This window comes from Oryctolagus cuniculus, chromosome 14 (genome assembly GCF_964237555.1).
Source record: "Oryctolagus cuniculus chromosome 14, mOryCun1.1, whole genome shotgun sequence".
NCBI classification, from domain to species: domain Eukaryota; kingdom Metazoa; phylum Chordata; class Mammalia; order Lagomorpha; family Leporidae; genus Oryctolagus; species Oryctolagus cuniculus.
Genome location: NC_091445.1, coordinates 5,417,229 through 5,430,838, shown reverse-complemented (window position 1 = coordinate 5,430,838; position 13,610 = coordinate 5,417,229). Strand labels below are relative to the sequence as shown.

At 45.6% G+C, this 13,610-nt stretch overlaps 1 protein-coding gene across 21 annotated transcripts in view; it reads right to left on the bottom strand.

The window, feature by feature from the left end:
* Nucleotides 1–13,610, bottom strand: part of ATG10 (autophagy related 10) — a 272,261-nt gene that overhangs the window by 87,974 nt on the left and 170,677 nt on the right. For all 21 annotated transcript variants that reach the window (XM_070056374.1, XM_070056382.1, XM_070056364.1 and 18 more), the window contains one exon: nt 928–1,025. In XM_070056374.1, coding sequence (XP_069912475.1) covers nt 928–1,025 — 98 coding nt within the window. The remainder of the gene's footprint in view (nt 1–927; nt 1,026–13,610) is intronic.

The following is a 13,610-nucleotide window of genomic DNA, read 5'->3' as shown; positions in this document are numbered from 1 at the left end:
AATGGTCATTTGCAGTCACTGTCAAAGAAGTGCCTCTGACGGCTGGGGAATCTCACGTTGATTGGGAGGCAAACTGCTGCTTCTGATCAAACACACAGGAGGGCATAAACAACCTACTGGCTGGTAAGTCATTTTTAAACAAGGCTCTCATGAAGCATAACAGGCTTGAAAGCTAAGATATTTGGCATAAGTAAAAATTATTTTCAAGGAGACCATGATTGGTGGCAAGGTGATGAGTATTTTTAAATTTCTAAAATAATTAACTGCTGATTTTAGGGAGGCAGTAATAATGACTTACATGATTGACAGGTCTATTTTCTCTACTTTTGCAAATCTACTTTTTATACCTACTTTGCAGATCTATTTTCTCTACTTTTGCAAATCACTACTGTAAACCTATTATTAATCAAAAGTCCGTATTTATTTATTTATTTATTTTTGCCAATGTACCCATGAGAAACACTGTGAAACATCCCAGGCAACCACAGTCAACACAAGCCCAACCATCTACTCCGTAGTTTATATGTCAACCAATCTTCTATTTATCTAGCACACATTTACTAAACACATTTTCATTGAGTACCTACTATATGGTATGAGCTCTGCTGGTGCTAGGTGTGTCCCGTGAGGTGTGCATCACACCTGGGAACTCACAGTAGAGTAGAAAAGACAGGTGTGTATTTTCTGAAAATCACACAAATACATAATTTTCAGTTGAGATAAGCACCGTGAAAGGAAGTTATGGGGTGTGATGTGAGCTGACAATAAGGAAACTAGCCCAAGACTGGGAAGGTGTTGTAAGGAGGCTGTTTCTGAACTGAGCTCTGTGTGGCTGTGGGGAAGCGAAACAGAAGGAAGTGCAGAGAGAACTGGACAAAGAGGCGCAGACGGAAAGGCCTGCGTACACAGAAACGAGAACGGTCTCACCTGCTGGGTGATGGTGTCCCACGGCCCCTGCAGCAGCCGCGTCCTGTAGCACTCGTGGACTCCCTCCCAGATGTCCTCCAGGGTCAAAGGCCGCCCGTCTGTGAAAGCGCAAGGGAAGGGCTGAGTCAGCACCCCAGCAACCACAGTGCTGATGGCTTTGCTACCTCAAGCCGTCAAAGAACCTGTAGCAGGGCAAATTCCACCAGTGTTTAGATGAAAAGAGTGCTGAGTGGATTCCCATTTTCTTCCTGAGGGGAATTTAAGCATTTCTCTCCTTTGCATTTAGTTAGCGGTTAAATTATCTGCTCCTTCATTGACTACACCAATTTTATAAAAATAAGCAAACCCAAATGTGTTTGAGAGAACTGACAGATACAAGTGCAGCAGAGGGCCAGGTGAAGAGGCCCCATCTTGTCAAGGTGCACCAGGGAGGCCTCTGGGCTTTAGAATGAACAGCCCGCTTTCCCACTTCTTCTACTACATTGACTGAATGTCTGCAATGTCCAAATGGCTCTGATGGGCACCAGGGAGAACAGAGAAAAGGAAAACACCAAATTTATCCCACTGAGGAGCCTATCACCTACTAGGGAGACCAGCACAAGGATTCTACAAGCTACCAAAATACCAGGTAGAGGGGTTGCTGCCAGGAAAACTGCAGTTCTCCGACAGACCAGAGGAGGGAGACACTAACACCCAGCATCTGTGGCTGGTGGCCAGAGACAGAGGCGGTGGTTGCTGGGGCCTGGAAGGGATGGTGTGGAAATGAATGAGTGGATAATTCTCCTTCTATTGATTAAGTTGTTTCAATCATCCATCCACATCCATCCAACTGTGTACCTTATAAAAACCACCATGTCTGGCTGGCGCCATGGCACACTAGGCTAATCTTCCGCCTGCGGCGCCCGCACACCGGGTTCTAGTCCAGGTCGGGGCGCCAGATTCTGTCCTGGTTGCCCCTCTTCCAGGCCAGCTCCCTACTGTGGCCAGGGAGTGCAGTGGAGGATGGCCCAAGTGCTTGGGCCCTGCACCCCATGGGAGACCAGGAGAAGCACCTGGCTCCTGGCTTTGGATCAGCGCAGTGTGCTAGCAGCAGTGCGCTGGCCGCGGTGGCCATTGGAGGGTGAACCAACGGCAAAGGAAGACCTTTCTCTCTGTCTCTCTCTCTCACTGTCCACTCTGCCTGTCCAAAAAAAAAAAAAAAAAAAAAAACATTATGTCATCAGAGAAGCAATGAGGAAACAAGGTCTCTATGTTCATAAAATACAGCAGAACGATGGAGCTACCCGAAGACTTTCCCACCACTCATGCTAGAAAAGCAGGTATCTCGATACTAGGATTCAGGGCTAGTCACTCAAAACCCAACAAGCCTTGTGTTCACACTTTCAGACTACAGGTAGAACTGCAGGGTGTCAGAACGACCACCAGATTTGGAGTCCGAGCTAAGTTTAAATCCTGGTGTTGGCCCACACTTAGAGTGAGACTGCAAGTTATTTAGCTTTTAACTTTACCTGTAAAATGAGGACAATACTGCTTTTCAAATCTTGTTCTCATGCAGCTTGCATCAGTGAAGCCGGGATTCTGTTAGAACTCAGTGCATATTAGCTATCTACTCCCAGGTCTCACTCCACCATGCCAGTTATTCCCCAGGCTAGATTTGTCTCTAGACATGGCTGAGAACTGTTCCATGTGTCTATACCACGCACACTGCCTTTGATACAGTAATATACTAACAGCATAAGCACGGCATTTCTCATGTTTGACCTGAAAAGTTGAACTTTTCCTCAACCTTTATTTTCAATAAATAGCAATAGAATATTTTGATACATTTTCAATAAGTATCTTCATCTTGGCATTTATCTGGCGGCAGGAGACTATTATCTTGTGATAAATAGTTTTATTTCATTGACATTTCCATGTCTGTAAAATGAACAAGATTTATTCATCCAATTAACATTTGAATGTCATGTTTAGCTACAAGTTAGAAACAAGCTGCTGTCAGTGTCTGTGTTATATTGTTTTCTGAACACATTTACAGAGTAGGGCCAAACTCTGTTAAGCACTACACATCTTCGCAATACGCACAGGCACGTGTGTGTGTGTGCGTCTCTTTGTGCGTGTGTAGTGGTGTTGGAAGAGACAAATTAAATCTTAAGGTCTTCGTTGTCAAATAGTAAACTAAATCATCAAATTATGGAAAGGTACCACACTTTCAAAATAATTTTTACTTGTCAAAGTTAGAGGAAACCAAGTAGTAGCATATTGAAATATTAAAGCTGAACATACTTATGTCACAAAAGATACAGATTTTTTTTTAATGACAAAGAATTTCTGTAGACGTTCTTTTTCTAGATTGTTAAAAGACAATACCATAATAATAGTATTCAGGCTATTTTTATGTCATTTAACAAAAACCAGCAATTAGCAGGAATGCATTTGTCCATGTCCCTTGTTTGTAACCTGATCCAAAAACTATAGTAAGGAAAAGATTTTTTAGTAGTGGAAATAAAGCACACCACAAACTGCACACACTGATCCATCACCACGCTGTTTCTCCATTCCCCATGTGGTGCTGTAGAAGAGACCCCAGGAGTCCCTCCACATCTCTCTCTGTCAGCCATGAATCTCAGGATGAAAAGCACGGTTCATTACCAACTACATTCTAATCCCTCGCCTCTCTGCCCTCTGCTCCATTCCCACTGCACTTGAGTTCAGTTTCAACCTCCAGAACCAGCCTGTGCCAGTCCTCTAGCGTTCCAAGACTGGTCTCTGCCCCACGGGCATCAAACAGATGTCCCCCAAATTCTCCTCTGCTGAATGCCGGTCTCTGGCACCGCTTCCCCCACAGTACGAAACCCAAACACTCTGGTGTTCCTGCCCAGGCTATCTGACCTGACGTCACCATTCTTCTCTGGGAATCAGTCAAGGCCCTAACTCCGCCCATCACAGTCTCAGCCAAACCCATCCACTCTGTGCCCTAGTGCACTCTTCTGATCGCTCTCCGGAGTGAACGTAGGTGTTACAGGTTCACCACAGCCTGCCCTTTCCAACCGTAATCCAAGCTCTGGGGAGGCAGGCATGCAGACTGCTCTTACTCCTGCATGTGTCCCGGCCCCTGGGTCAGGGTCTGACACACAGTAACTGGTAACACAGATTTGCCGAGATAATAGAACAAAAGAAAGCATATATATATGTCTATTTTCCCACTCAGTAGTATGACATAAACCTTTCCCACACTGGTAAAAGGCGTCCTTATGATTTCACTGGTTATGTGGTCTAGTACTAAGATGGTGCGCCATAATTTGTAAATACTCCTCTGTTATTGGTCATTTAAATTATTATCAGCTTTGAAACACAACCTGGAGCAAAACAGTCACAAAGTAAGCCACAGCAATTTTTTCTTCCTTTGAATTATTTTCTTTTGATAAATTCCCCAGAGTGGAATTACTAAGTCAAAGTGAAAAATAACTGTTTCAATTCTAGTTCAGAAGAACTAGTATCTCGCCACATCAAGATTTGCCCTGGGGTAATGAGACAAGAAGTTAATTTTAGAAGCAGGTGCTTATATAATTTGGCACCTACTATACACCAAGCATTGTTCTGAAACCTCTGTGATCCACCAGTGGGAAAAACAATGATGGTCGCGTTCTTGGAGGTTATCTTCCAGCTGGGGGCAGGGGAGAGTGACAAGAAACAAGGCACCTCGTTAATGAGTGAATGGTATAGCCTGCTAGGAGGCCACGGTACTATGATGAAAAGAAGAGGCAGAGCAGAGAAGGAGCGCCTGGCAGGGCGCGCTGGCCGCTTCAGACAGCTGAGAGAGCGGCCGAGAGCCAGCAGCAGGGGCGCCAGCCAGCTCTGCGGAGGCCTGAGGGAGAAAAGGAAGAATGTTCCGGGGTCCGGGACTGACCTTGGAGAGGCAGGGAGCTTGCTGCGCCCTCAACAACACTGAATTTTCTCAAGGAACAGCTTTACCGATGTAATTCACACGTGTACAATTCAATGATACTTCGGGTGCGCGGCCCTCGCCTCGACCCAGCTTAGAACGTTCTCACGCCTGACAGCAACCCCGGCTCCTGAGCTGACAGACCTTGGCCACCGACGCCGGCTTCCCTAGGGAATCGTGAGGCCATTTCTGGTTGGAATGAATTTGTCCGCTTGCACGTTTCACAGAAACGGGAGCACACGGCACATGGTCTTTTGTGACTGTTGCCTCTACCCAGAGTGTTCCAAGTGCATCCATCCATGTTGTACCTGAGTCCGAACTGCAGTCCTTCTCATATCCAAACTATGTTTCCCTGTATGATACAATGTACCGTGTCTACCCACTCATTAGCTTGTGGATATCCGGTTTTTCCCACTTTGGAGCCGTTATGAGTCATGGTGATTCTATGAAAATTCCTGGGCCAGTGTTGGTGTGGACTGTGTCTGCCTTTCTTCTGGGGGCATACCTGGTAGTGGTAGTAGAGCAAGATCTCCAGAGGTGCGAAGTAACACCTGCTGGTTCGGAGCTGTTTTCCCTTACAAGTGACATTGAGCACCCCTTCATGTGCTTACAGGGCACTGTCTTCAGATCTTCACCCTCTTTTAGGTCGAATTCTTTGTCTTATTACTGAGCTGTAACAGTTCTTGATATATTTTAGATATAAGTCCTTTATAAGATGTATTCATTTGCGAATATTTCCTCCATTGCTGTGAGCGCTTTTACTTTCTTGATGGTGCCGTTTGAAACACAAAAGTTTTTAATTTCAATAAAATCCAATTGATCTAGTTTTTCTTTGTTTGCTTATATGTTTGGTGTCGCAAATAAGAAAATGTTAGGGGACTGGTGTTGTGGCACAGTGGATTAAGCCACAGCCTGCAACACTGGCATCCCATATGAGTGCTGGTTTGGGTCCCAGCTGCTCCATTTCCCATACAGTTCCTTGCTGGTGAACCTCAGAAAGTAGTAGATGATGGCCCAAGTGCTTGGGCCCCTGCCACTCATGAGGAAAATCTGAGCTCTGGGCTCCTGGTTTCAGCCTGGCCCAGCTCCTGCCATTCTGGCCATTTAGGGAGTAAACCAGTAGATGGAAGATCTCTTTCTCTAATTGCCTTTCAAATACATACACCTTACCCTTTTTTTTTAAAAGAAAATGTTGCCTGATCCAAGGTCATGATGACTTGCCCCTCTATCTTTTTCTGAGAAAGTTGTCTGCTGGTTTTGGAGTTACTGCCAGGTTTTCACCAGGACAGTGACAGCACCCGGCTAAGGGTTGGTAAAGATCACACACTGCAGCTCTCTCAGGAATGTGAACTGTGTGACGCACGAGTGCTTATTGCCTCCATAGGCATGCCATTTTCTAAATTTTTTTTTTTACTTATTATTTTATTGCGGGCTTCGTTGTGGGCAGGAACCTTGATTGTTTGGCTTCCTGATTTCCAGCATCTAGAGCAGACGCTGTTCCTGCTGGGTAGTTTAACACGGGGACCAGCACTGGGGCCACAGTAAGCCACAGCCACACACAAGCCAAGGCAATGAGGACACGAGGTGCAGAGGAGGAGGCAGAAGCTGGCCTGCAGACAGGAGTGTGGTTTGCAGGGGAGGGTGACACGAGGGCCAGGGAACTGTTTACCTGGGAGGGGTCCCCCACTGCCACTCCCATGAGGCCAGGCCAGGCTCCCAGGACACTACAAAAAGAGTTTGTGGAAAATGGTTTTGGTACAAGGAGAAACATTATCTTTCTGAAGACTCCTCATGTTTGCCTGAGTTGCCTTCTTCTTCACAATGAGTTCTTTTCTCTTAAACAGAAACGGTAAGGATTTTGTACACATCTATCCATGTGTTTACAAAAAGTGAAGACCCAAAGGTTTAACTTAAAATTTAAAAATGGGCATCAATAAGCTCTTGCTGAAGCACACTAAACACAGAATTAGGTGTCTACACGTTCAGTACAAAGCATCTTCAATCAGAAACTTTACACTACGCTATGAGGGCCTTTTTTTTTCTGTCTGGCCTCAGTCAGAGGAGACATACGCATACTCAGTCAACAACTCCCTAGTTTCAGACACAAGATACTCGATAGCACCAATTTCAACTGCGTAGAAATCTCATTAATCACACTGAGGCTGAGGAGCTCAGGAAAATCCCTCGAATACTTGAAAAATTGAAGGAGAAGCCAAAATAATTCCAGCTGCAACCCACAGAATGAGCATAGTAAATTGAGGTCATTCGCTGAACAAGTGTTTACTGAGTGCCTACTACGTGCCAGTGGTACCTGGAATGTTAGTACTCACGTAAGTTACCGGAGTGTCCTGACAGCCATCTAAAACACCAATGACAAAAGAGGAGGAGACATCAGGTGAAAAGAGAATAATTAAAGAAGTATAGTCTTTAGAAACTGCCAGCAGCCTTTAATTTAACATTTTCATATAAAAATCTCTCAATTGAATAATAACCTACATGTCAAGTAATCTGTATATTACTCAAAATGTGCAGCTTTCTGAATTAAATTTCTCAGGGCTATTAGTGTCCATGAATCCAATGGCAGCTCAGCTAGCTCACAAGCACTACCCACTCCAGTACAAGCACACGGAAGTCACTTTCCCCTCACTGAGCATCTCACTGAAGTCTCTGGACTCCTACAATGAGCAAGATTAGACGGAGTATAAATTATTCACAGGAAGTTTGAGAATAATGTTCTGGATGAGGTCACTCGAAATAAAGAGGAGGAAAATGGATTTTTCACAAAGAACGTTTTTCGACACACTGTCTTCAACGGGGATGTGGCGGATCTAGAAATTCACGCCACACTCCGAGGGAGGCAGAGATGATGCTCCGCCAAAGGAGAAAACTCACTTTTGCTTCTGTGGGAAAATTATGCTGTGATGTGAAATGCATGCAATAGTTCACGGACATTCACACCAGCCACTACCCTGGCGACTTTGGTAATTTTACTATTCTACAAACATCCTAACATCTACATCTTGATTAATCTCAAGAAATTTGAATGGAAATTCCAAATATACAGCTTACAGCAACCTCAGTTTACATATGCATATACACACACACACACACACACACACACACATCTATAATGTAATTAGTTTAACTCCTATGCTTCTTAAATTTTGGTTCATTATTTGGATGATGGTGACACGTAGTGAAACACGGGCTACAGAGTTTGAACCCCAACTCCACGTTCTCTGTGTACCCTTAGATAAATTGTTTTGCCCTCTGAGTACTTGCTTTTTATGTCTAGGCATGAAGACAATAAAGGCTCCTGCCTTCCAATGCTACCGCAAACATCAACATAAATAACCCAGCTAGGATGACTGCCAGGAACTGAGTGCCAGGCCCCATTTCACGTATGTTTTGCATTTATAGAACACACGTCATACTCACGTAAATCCACAGCACAATCTTCAGAACTCTGAAGCAGCTATCTTTATCTAATTTTTTTCAGATGATAAAAGAAACAGAAAAATTCCATCACTTGCCCAAGCCATACAGCTAGTGAGTGGCATATCCCGGAATCAGAAAAACGTGTTCAGATTCCATCTTTCACTGGACACGGGCGCCCCATAACCTGCCAGTGATGTGCACGTATTGTGGCATTGCTGCTGCTGCTGGCGGTCTCTACCAGCACCACCTAACTTCTAGGAGCATCGAGACTTTGGCCTCTCCTGGTTTTCTTCCTTGGCCTGGTTTTCTCTTTCCGGTATCACTTCATGGGCAGATCCCAAGCCAAAACCTTCATGAATCACCACCACTCAAGGTAACTTCAGCTCTCTGAGCCAACGTCTTCTCTGAGGGCTCTTAATCTATTTTTTTAAAGATTTATTTATTTGAAAGTCAGAGTTATACAGAGAGAGGAGAGGCAGAGAAAGAGAGAGGTCTTCCATCCGATGGTTCACTCCCCAGTTGGCTACAACGGCTGGAGCTACGCTGTTCCGAAGCCAGGAGCCAGGAGCTTCTTCCAGGTCTCCTATGCGGGTGCAGGGGCCCAAGGACTTGGGCCATCTTCTACTGCTTTCCCAGGCCATACCAGAGAGCTGGATCGGAAGTGGAGCAGCAGGGTCTCGAACCGGCACCCATATGGGATGCTGGTACTTCAGGCCAGGGCGTTAACCCACTGCACCAAAGCGCCAGCCCCTCTTAACCTATTCCACTTGTTGCAGGGACTCTCAACCTGTCTGGTTACCCTCACTAAGATGTACCTCAGATTTCCTCCATTCATCTGGGCATTCCACAAACATCTTCTTGCCTTGGGCATCCGTAAGTTCAAATGAATGGGTGAATGAAAGGTCAACATGATTTCTAGAGCAATTAGCACAATTCTTGCTGAGAATAAAGATAGAACAATCAGGATCAAAAATTCACTCAGTAAACGGTTTGTGCTTATATGACAAATTTCAGACCATGTACATCCATTACATTAGACAGATGCAGACAGACAGGGGACACCTGATTTCTTAGCATCTAAACATAATTCCAGTTTTGGAGAGAAATCTCTCAATAACTGTGGGACAGAAGAACCCCATTTCCACCACTAAGGCCCAACAGAAGCAGATGGCTCTTTCCTCGTCATCTGCTGCCTTCAACTGATGCTGTCATCTGCCTACTACGTCCTTTTATGCTTTACTGCGGTCAGGCTCAAGAACTGCAACTAAGTCTACAAATATGTTACAAACAGATGGTTTTAAAGTATTGCTTAATAAAACCTGCTTTCAAAATTATTAGCCCAGACACCAGCTGCAATGCCAGCATCCCATACGGGAACCAGTTCAAGTCCTGGTTGCTCCACTTCTGACCTAGTTCCCTGCTAATGTGCCTGGGAAAGTAGCAAAAGATAGCCCAAGTACTTGGACCCTGCACCCACATGGGAGACCCAGATGGAGTTCCTGGCTCCTGGCTTCTGCCTGGCCCAGCCCCGGCTGTTGTGGACACGTAGGGAGTAAACCAGCAGATAAAAAAAAAAAAAACTCTCTCTCTCTCTCTATCTCTCTCTCTCTCTCCCTTCCCTTCTGTCTCCGTCTCTGTGTAACTCTGCCTTTCAAATAAATAAATTCTTAAAAAAGATTATCAGTTTGGGGCCGGCGCTGTGGTACAGTAGGTTAATCCTCTGCCTGTGGCACCAGCATCCATGTGGGTGCCGGTTTGAGATCCGGCTACTCACTTCTGATCCAGCTCTCTGCTATGGCCTGGGAAAGCAGTAGAAGATGGCCCAAGTCCTTGGGCCCCTGCACCCACATGGGAGACCCGGAAGAAGCTCCTGGTTCCTGTCTTCAGATCGGCGCAGCTCCAGCCGTTGCAGCCATTGGGGAGTGAACCAGCAGACGGAAGACCTTTCTCTCTGCCTCTCCCTCTCCCTCTCCCTCTCCCTCTCACTGTCTGTAACTCTGCCTTTCAAACAAATAAATAAAATCTTTTAAAAAAATTATCAGTCCAAGATTTTTAAGTGATATATATTTTTAAACATTTATTTATCTATTTGAAAGGCAGAGTCACACATAAACATACACACAAAGACAGAGAGACAGAGAATTTTCCATCCACTGGTTCATTTCCCAAGTGGCCACAACAGCTGGAGCTGGGCTGACCCAAAGCAAGGAGCCAAGAGCCAGGAACCAGGAACCAGGAGCTTCCTCCAGGTCTCCAAGTGGGTGCAGGGGCCCAAGGACTTCAGCCATCTTCCACTGCTATCTCAGGCCCATCAGTAGGGAGCTGGCTCAGAAGTGGAGCAACCAGGACTCAAACTGGCACCCGTGTGGGATGCCGGTGCCACAGGTGTGGCTTTACCTGCTACATCAAAGTGCACACCCCTAAATGTTACATATTTATCTACAATTCTTAGTAGAAAGATAGGTTTTTAATTACATGAGAAAGTTAATGAATATCACAATCTAATTTTTGAGATGGATGACCAACAGCACATGAACAATTCTTGAATGGTCTAAACGCTGCATTAAGAGGCCTGTAATAATGAAAGTGATGCTATCAGCCCTCCTGTAACTAAACCTTTAATCTGGCAGGTGTATACATAAGGCCTTCTTGAGGAATCTCTGAATCAGTAAACGTCCCACAGGAAGTAACACTGGTTGCAGAGGATACAACGTCCACGCATACACCCTAAACCACACTAATGACCAGGAGCCCTAAGGACCACCTGTTGGAAATCCATGACTTCAAGGCTGCTGGTTCTAAAGCAGGAGACACACTTCCAAACGGTGCAAAACATCCTCAGGTTCCGATGCCAACCTCCAGGTCTGATGCCCAGCCATCAGCAGTTTGGACACTTGACTTTCTTCAAACCTCAGTAACCCTAGAACGTGAACCTACCCCTCCTGTACCAGCCTCTGAGTATCCTCAATCTACCAGGAATGCAGTCTCGCCCTTCCTACACAGACCTGCAGACTTCAATGAGAAAAGCAATAAATGAATGTCAGGTTGGGCAACCCTCTTTTCCGGCATCTTTGAAAAGCAGGTTACGGAGCTTTCATGCTATGCACACAGCAGGCACTCAAGAAAGTAAATTCACCTTCCAGTGCTCTGCCAAGCACCCTCTGTGGCCATTTAAAATTCGATGCAGTTTGTACGTGTGATTTTTTTTTAAAAGATTTATTTATTTATTTGAAAGGCAGAGTTACACAGAGAGAGGAGAGGCAGAGAGAGAGGTCTTCCATCTGATGGTTCACTCCCTAATTGGCCGCAACGGCCAGCGCTGTGCCAATCTGAAGCCAGGAGCCAGGAGCTTCTTCCGGGTCTACCAGGTGGGTGCAGGGGCCCAAGGGCTTGGGCCACCTTCTACTGCTTTCCCAGGCCACAGCAGAGAGCTGGATCAGAAGTGGAGCAGCCGGGTCTCTAACCCGCGCCCATATGGGATGCTGGCGCTTCAGGCCAGGGCGTTAACCCGCTGTGCCACAGCGCCGGCTCCAAGTGTGACGTTTTGTACTAACCCAGGTTGGAGTAAACATTTCAGCTAATTCTGTCTCTGCAATGTGATTCCCATTTCTTCAGCACTTCCATTTGGTGCATTTTTCAAACCAGACTTGATTTTCAATGAGATTCTATCGCCAGCCCATGTTCTGACCCAGCAGTGCACACTATCTTAACTGCCTACATGCTTCAAACATTTACACAGTTCAAAAAATAGTTCTCATTCCATTTTCTCCATTATTTGCACTTTTCAGGTTGAATATATTTGTATTAGTTACAAAATTTTCCATTACGTTCCTTAATAACATTCACTGTTTGCTCTTCAGATCGTATTCCAATCCTAAGAATCTCTTTTTCAACTCACCAAAATTCATGTTGTAGTTCCTTATTATGACTTTGGCTAGACTTAATATTGTTTACAAAGATGTAACTATATGAACCATCTTAAAGAGCCTTTAAATCAAAAAACATTCTAAATTATTTAATTTCTTTCTATTTTCTGCTCATTGGAATAATTATTTGGAATCATTTTTGTCTCATTTTTTTTTTTTTTGACAGGCAGAGTTAGACAGTGAGAGAGAGACAGAGAGAAAGGTCTTCCTTCTGTTGGTTCACCCCCCAAGTGGCTACTATGGCTGGCACACTGCGCTGATCCGATGGCAGGAGCCAGGTGCTTCTCCCGGTCTCCCATGGGGTGCAGGGTCCAAGTACTTGGGCCATCCTCCACTGCACTCCTGGGCCACAGCAGAGAGCTGGACTGGAAGAGGAGCAACTGGGACAGAATCCATTGCCCCAACTGGGACTAGAACCCGGGGTGCTGACACCACAGGCGAAGGATTAGCCAAGTGAGCCGCAGCGCCGGCCTGCCCCAGTCTTTAAGTACTTCTCTAACTCCCTAATTTTTTTTCCCTGCTCAACAGGCTACGTTAACTTCTGCTGTCATGCAATGGCAACTTTCCCCTGAAAATACACACTACGTTCTCTTCAGCTTGATTTCTCTAAGAGGTTAACATTTTTAAATTTTAGCAATGCTAACAACAAGCACAAGAGTCAATTTCCTTTTCCTCAAATTTCATTCCCACCCTTCATTTATTCTTGTTTCACTCGGTCGTAATTGCTAAGAAATTCCCTCCTCTGGCCTCATTCACTTCAGCTCTCTCGCTCTCTATTTATATTCTCCAACAGCTCCCCACTCCTCACCCCTTCCACAGTTTACCTCGTTTTCAACCACTTCTTCCACAACTCAGCCCAGGGAGACCCTCCTCCAGATCGGAATCATTGTTCCCAGATGCGAGTATGTGGAGCGCTCTCAAGCCCCCACGGCCTGGCACTCACCCTGCACCCCCCTACAAGCCTCTCCCCATCCTCTGTAGACACGTCAGGCTGCACCCATGCCTTGCACGTGGTTGGACAGAGCTAGGCGTTCTCTGTTCTCGTTCCTCGTGCTGTACTGCCGCTCCTCAACACACTCCCCAGCATTCCCACCTCACTCTTCCCTCAGCCTGGTCTCCACCTTGCTTTCGCTCCTGCTGCCTGGGAAGGGATTCTTCCTTGGCTACTGCCTTCCCTGATCTCCATGAGCATCCTAAAATACCTGGGTGATGTTTTCAATTCTACACTCCTATCTCCCGGGCCAGTAATAGAACGGGTCTCCGGAAGGGATAGACACTTAGTTGTGGAATGGAAGAGATGTTTCCTTCCCTATTCAAAGCAGCCCTTCTAACTAATTAAAGAACTATGTCAAAACAGTTCCCAAGAAGAACCCATA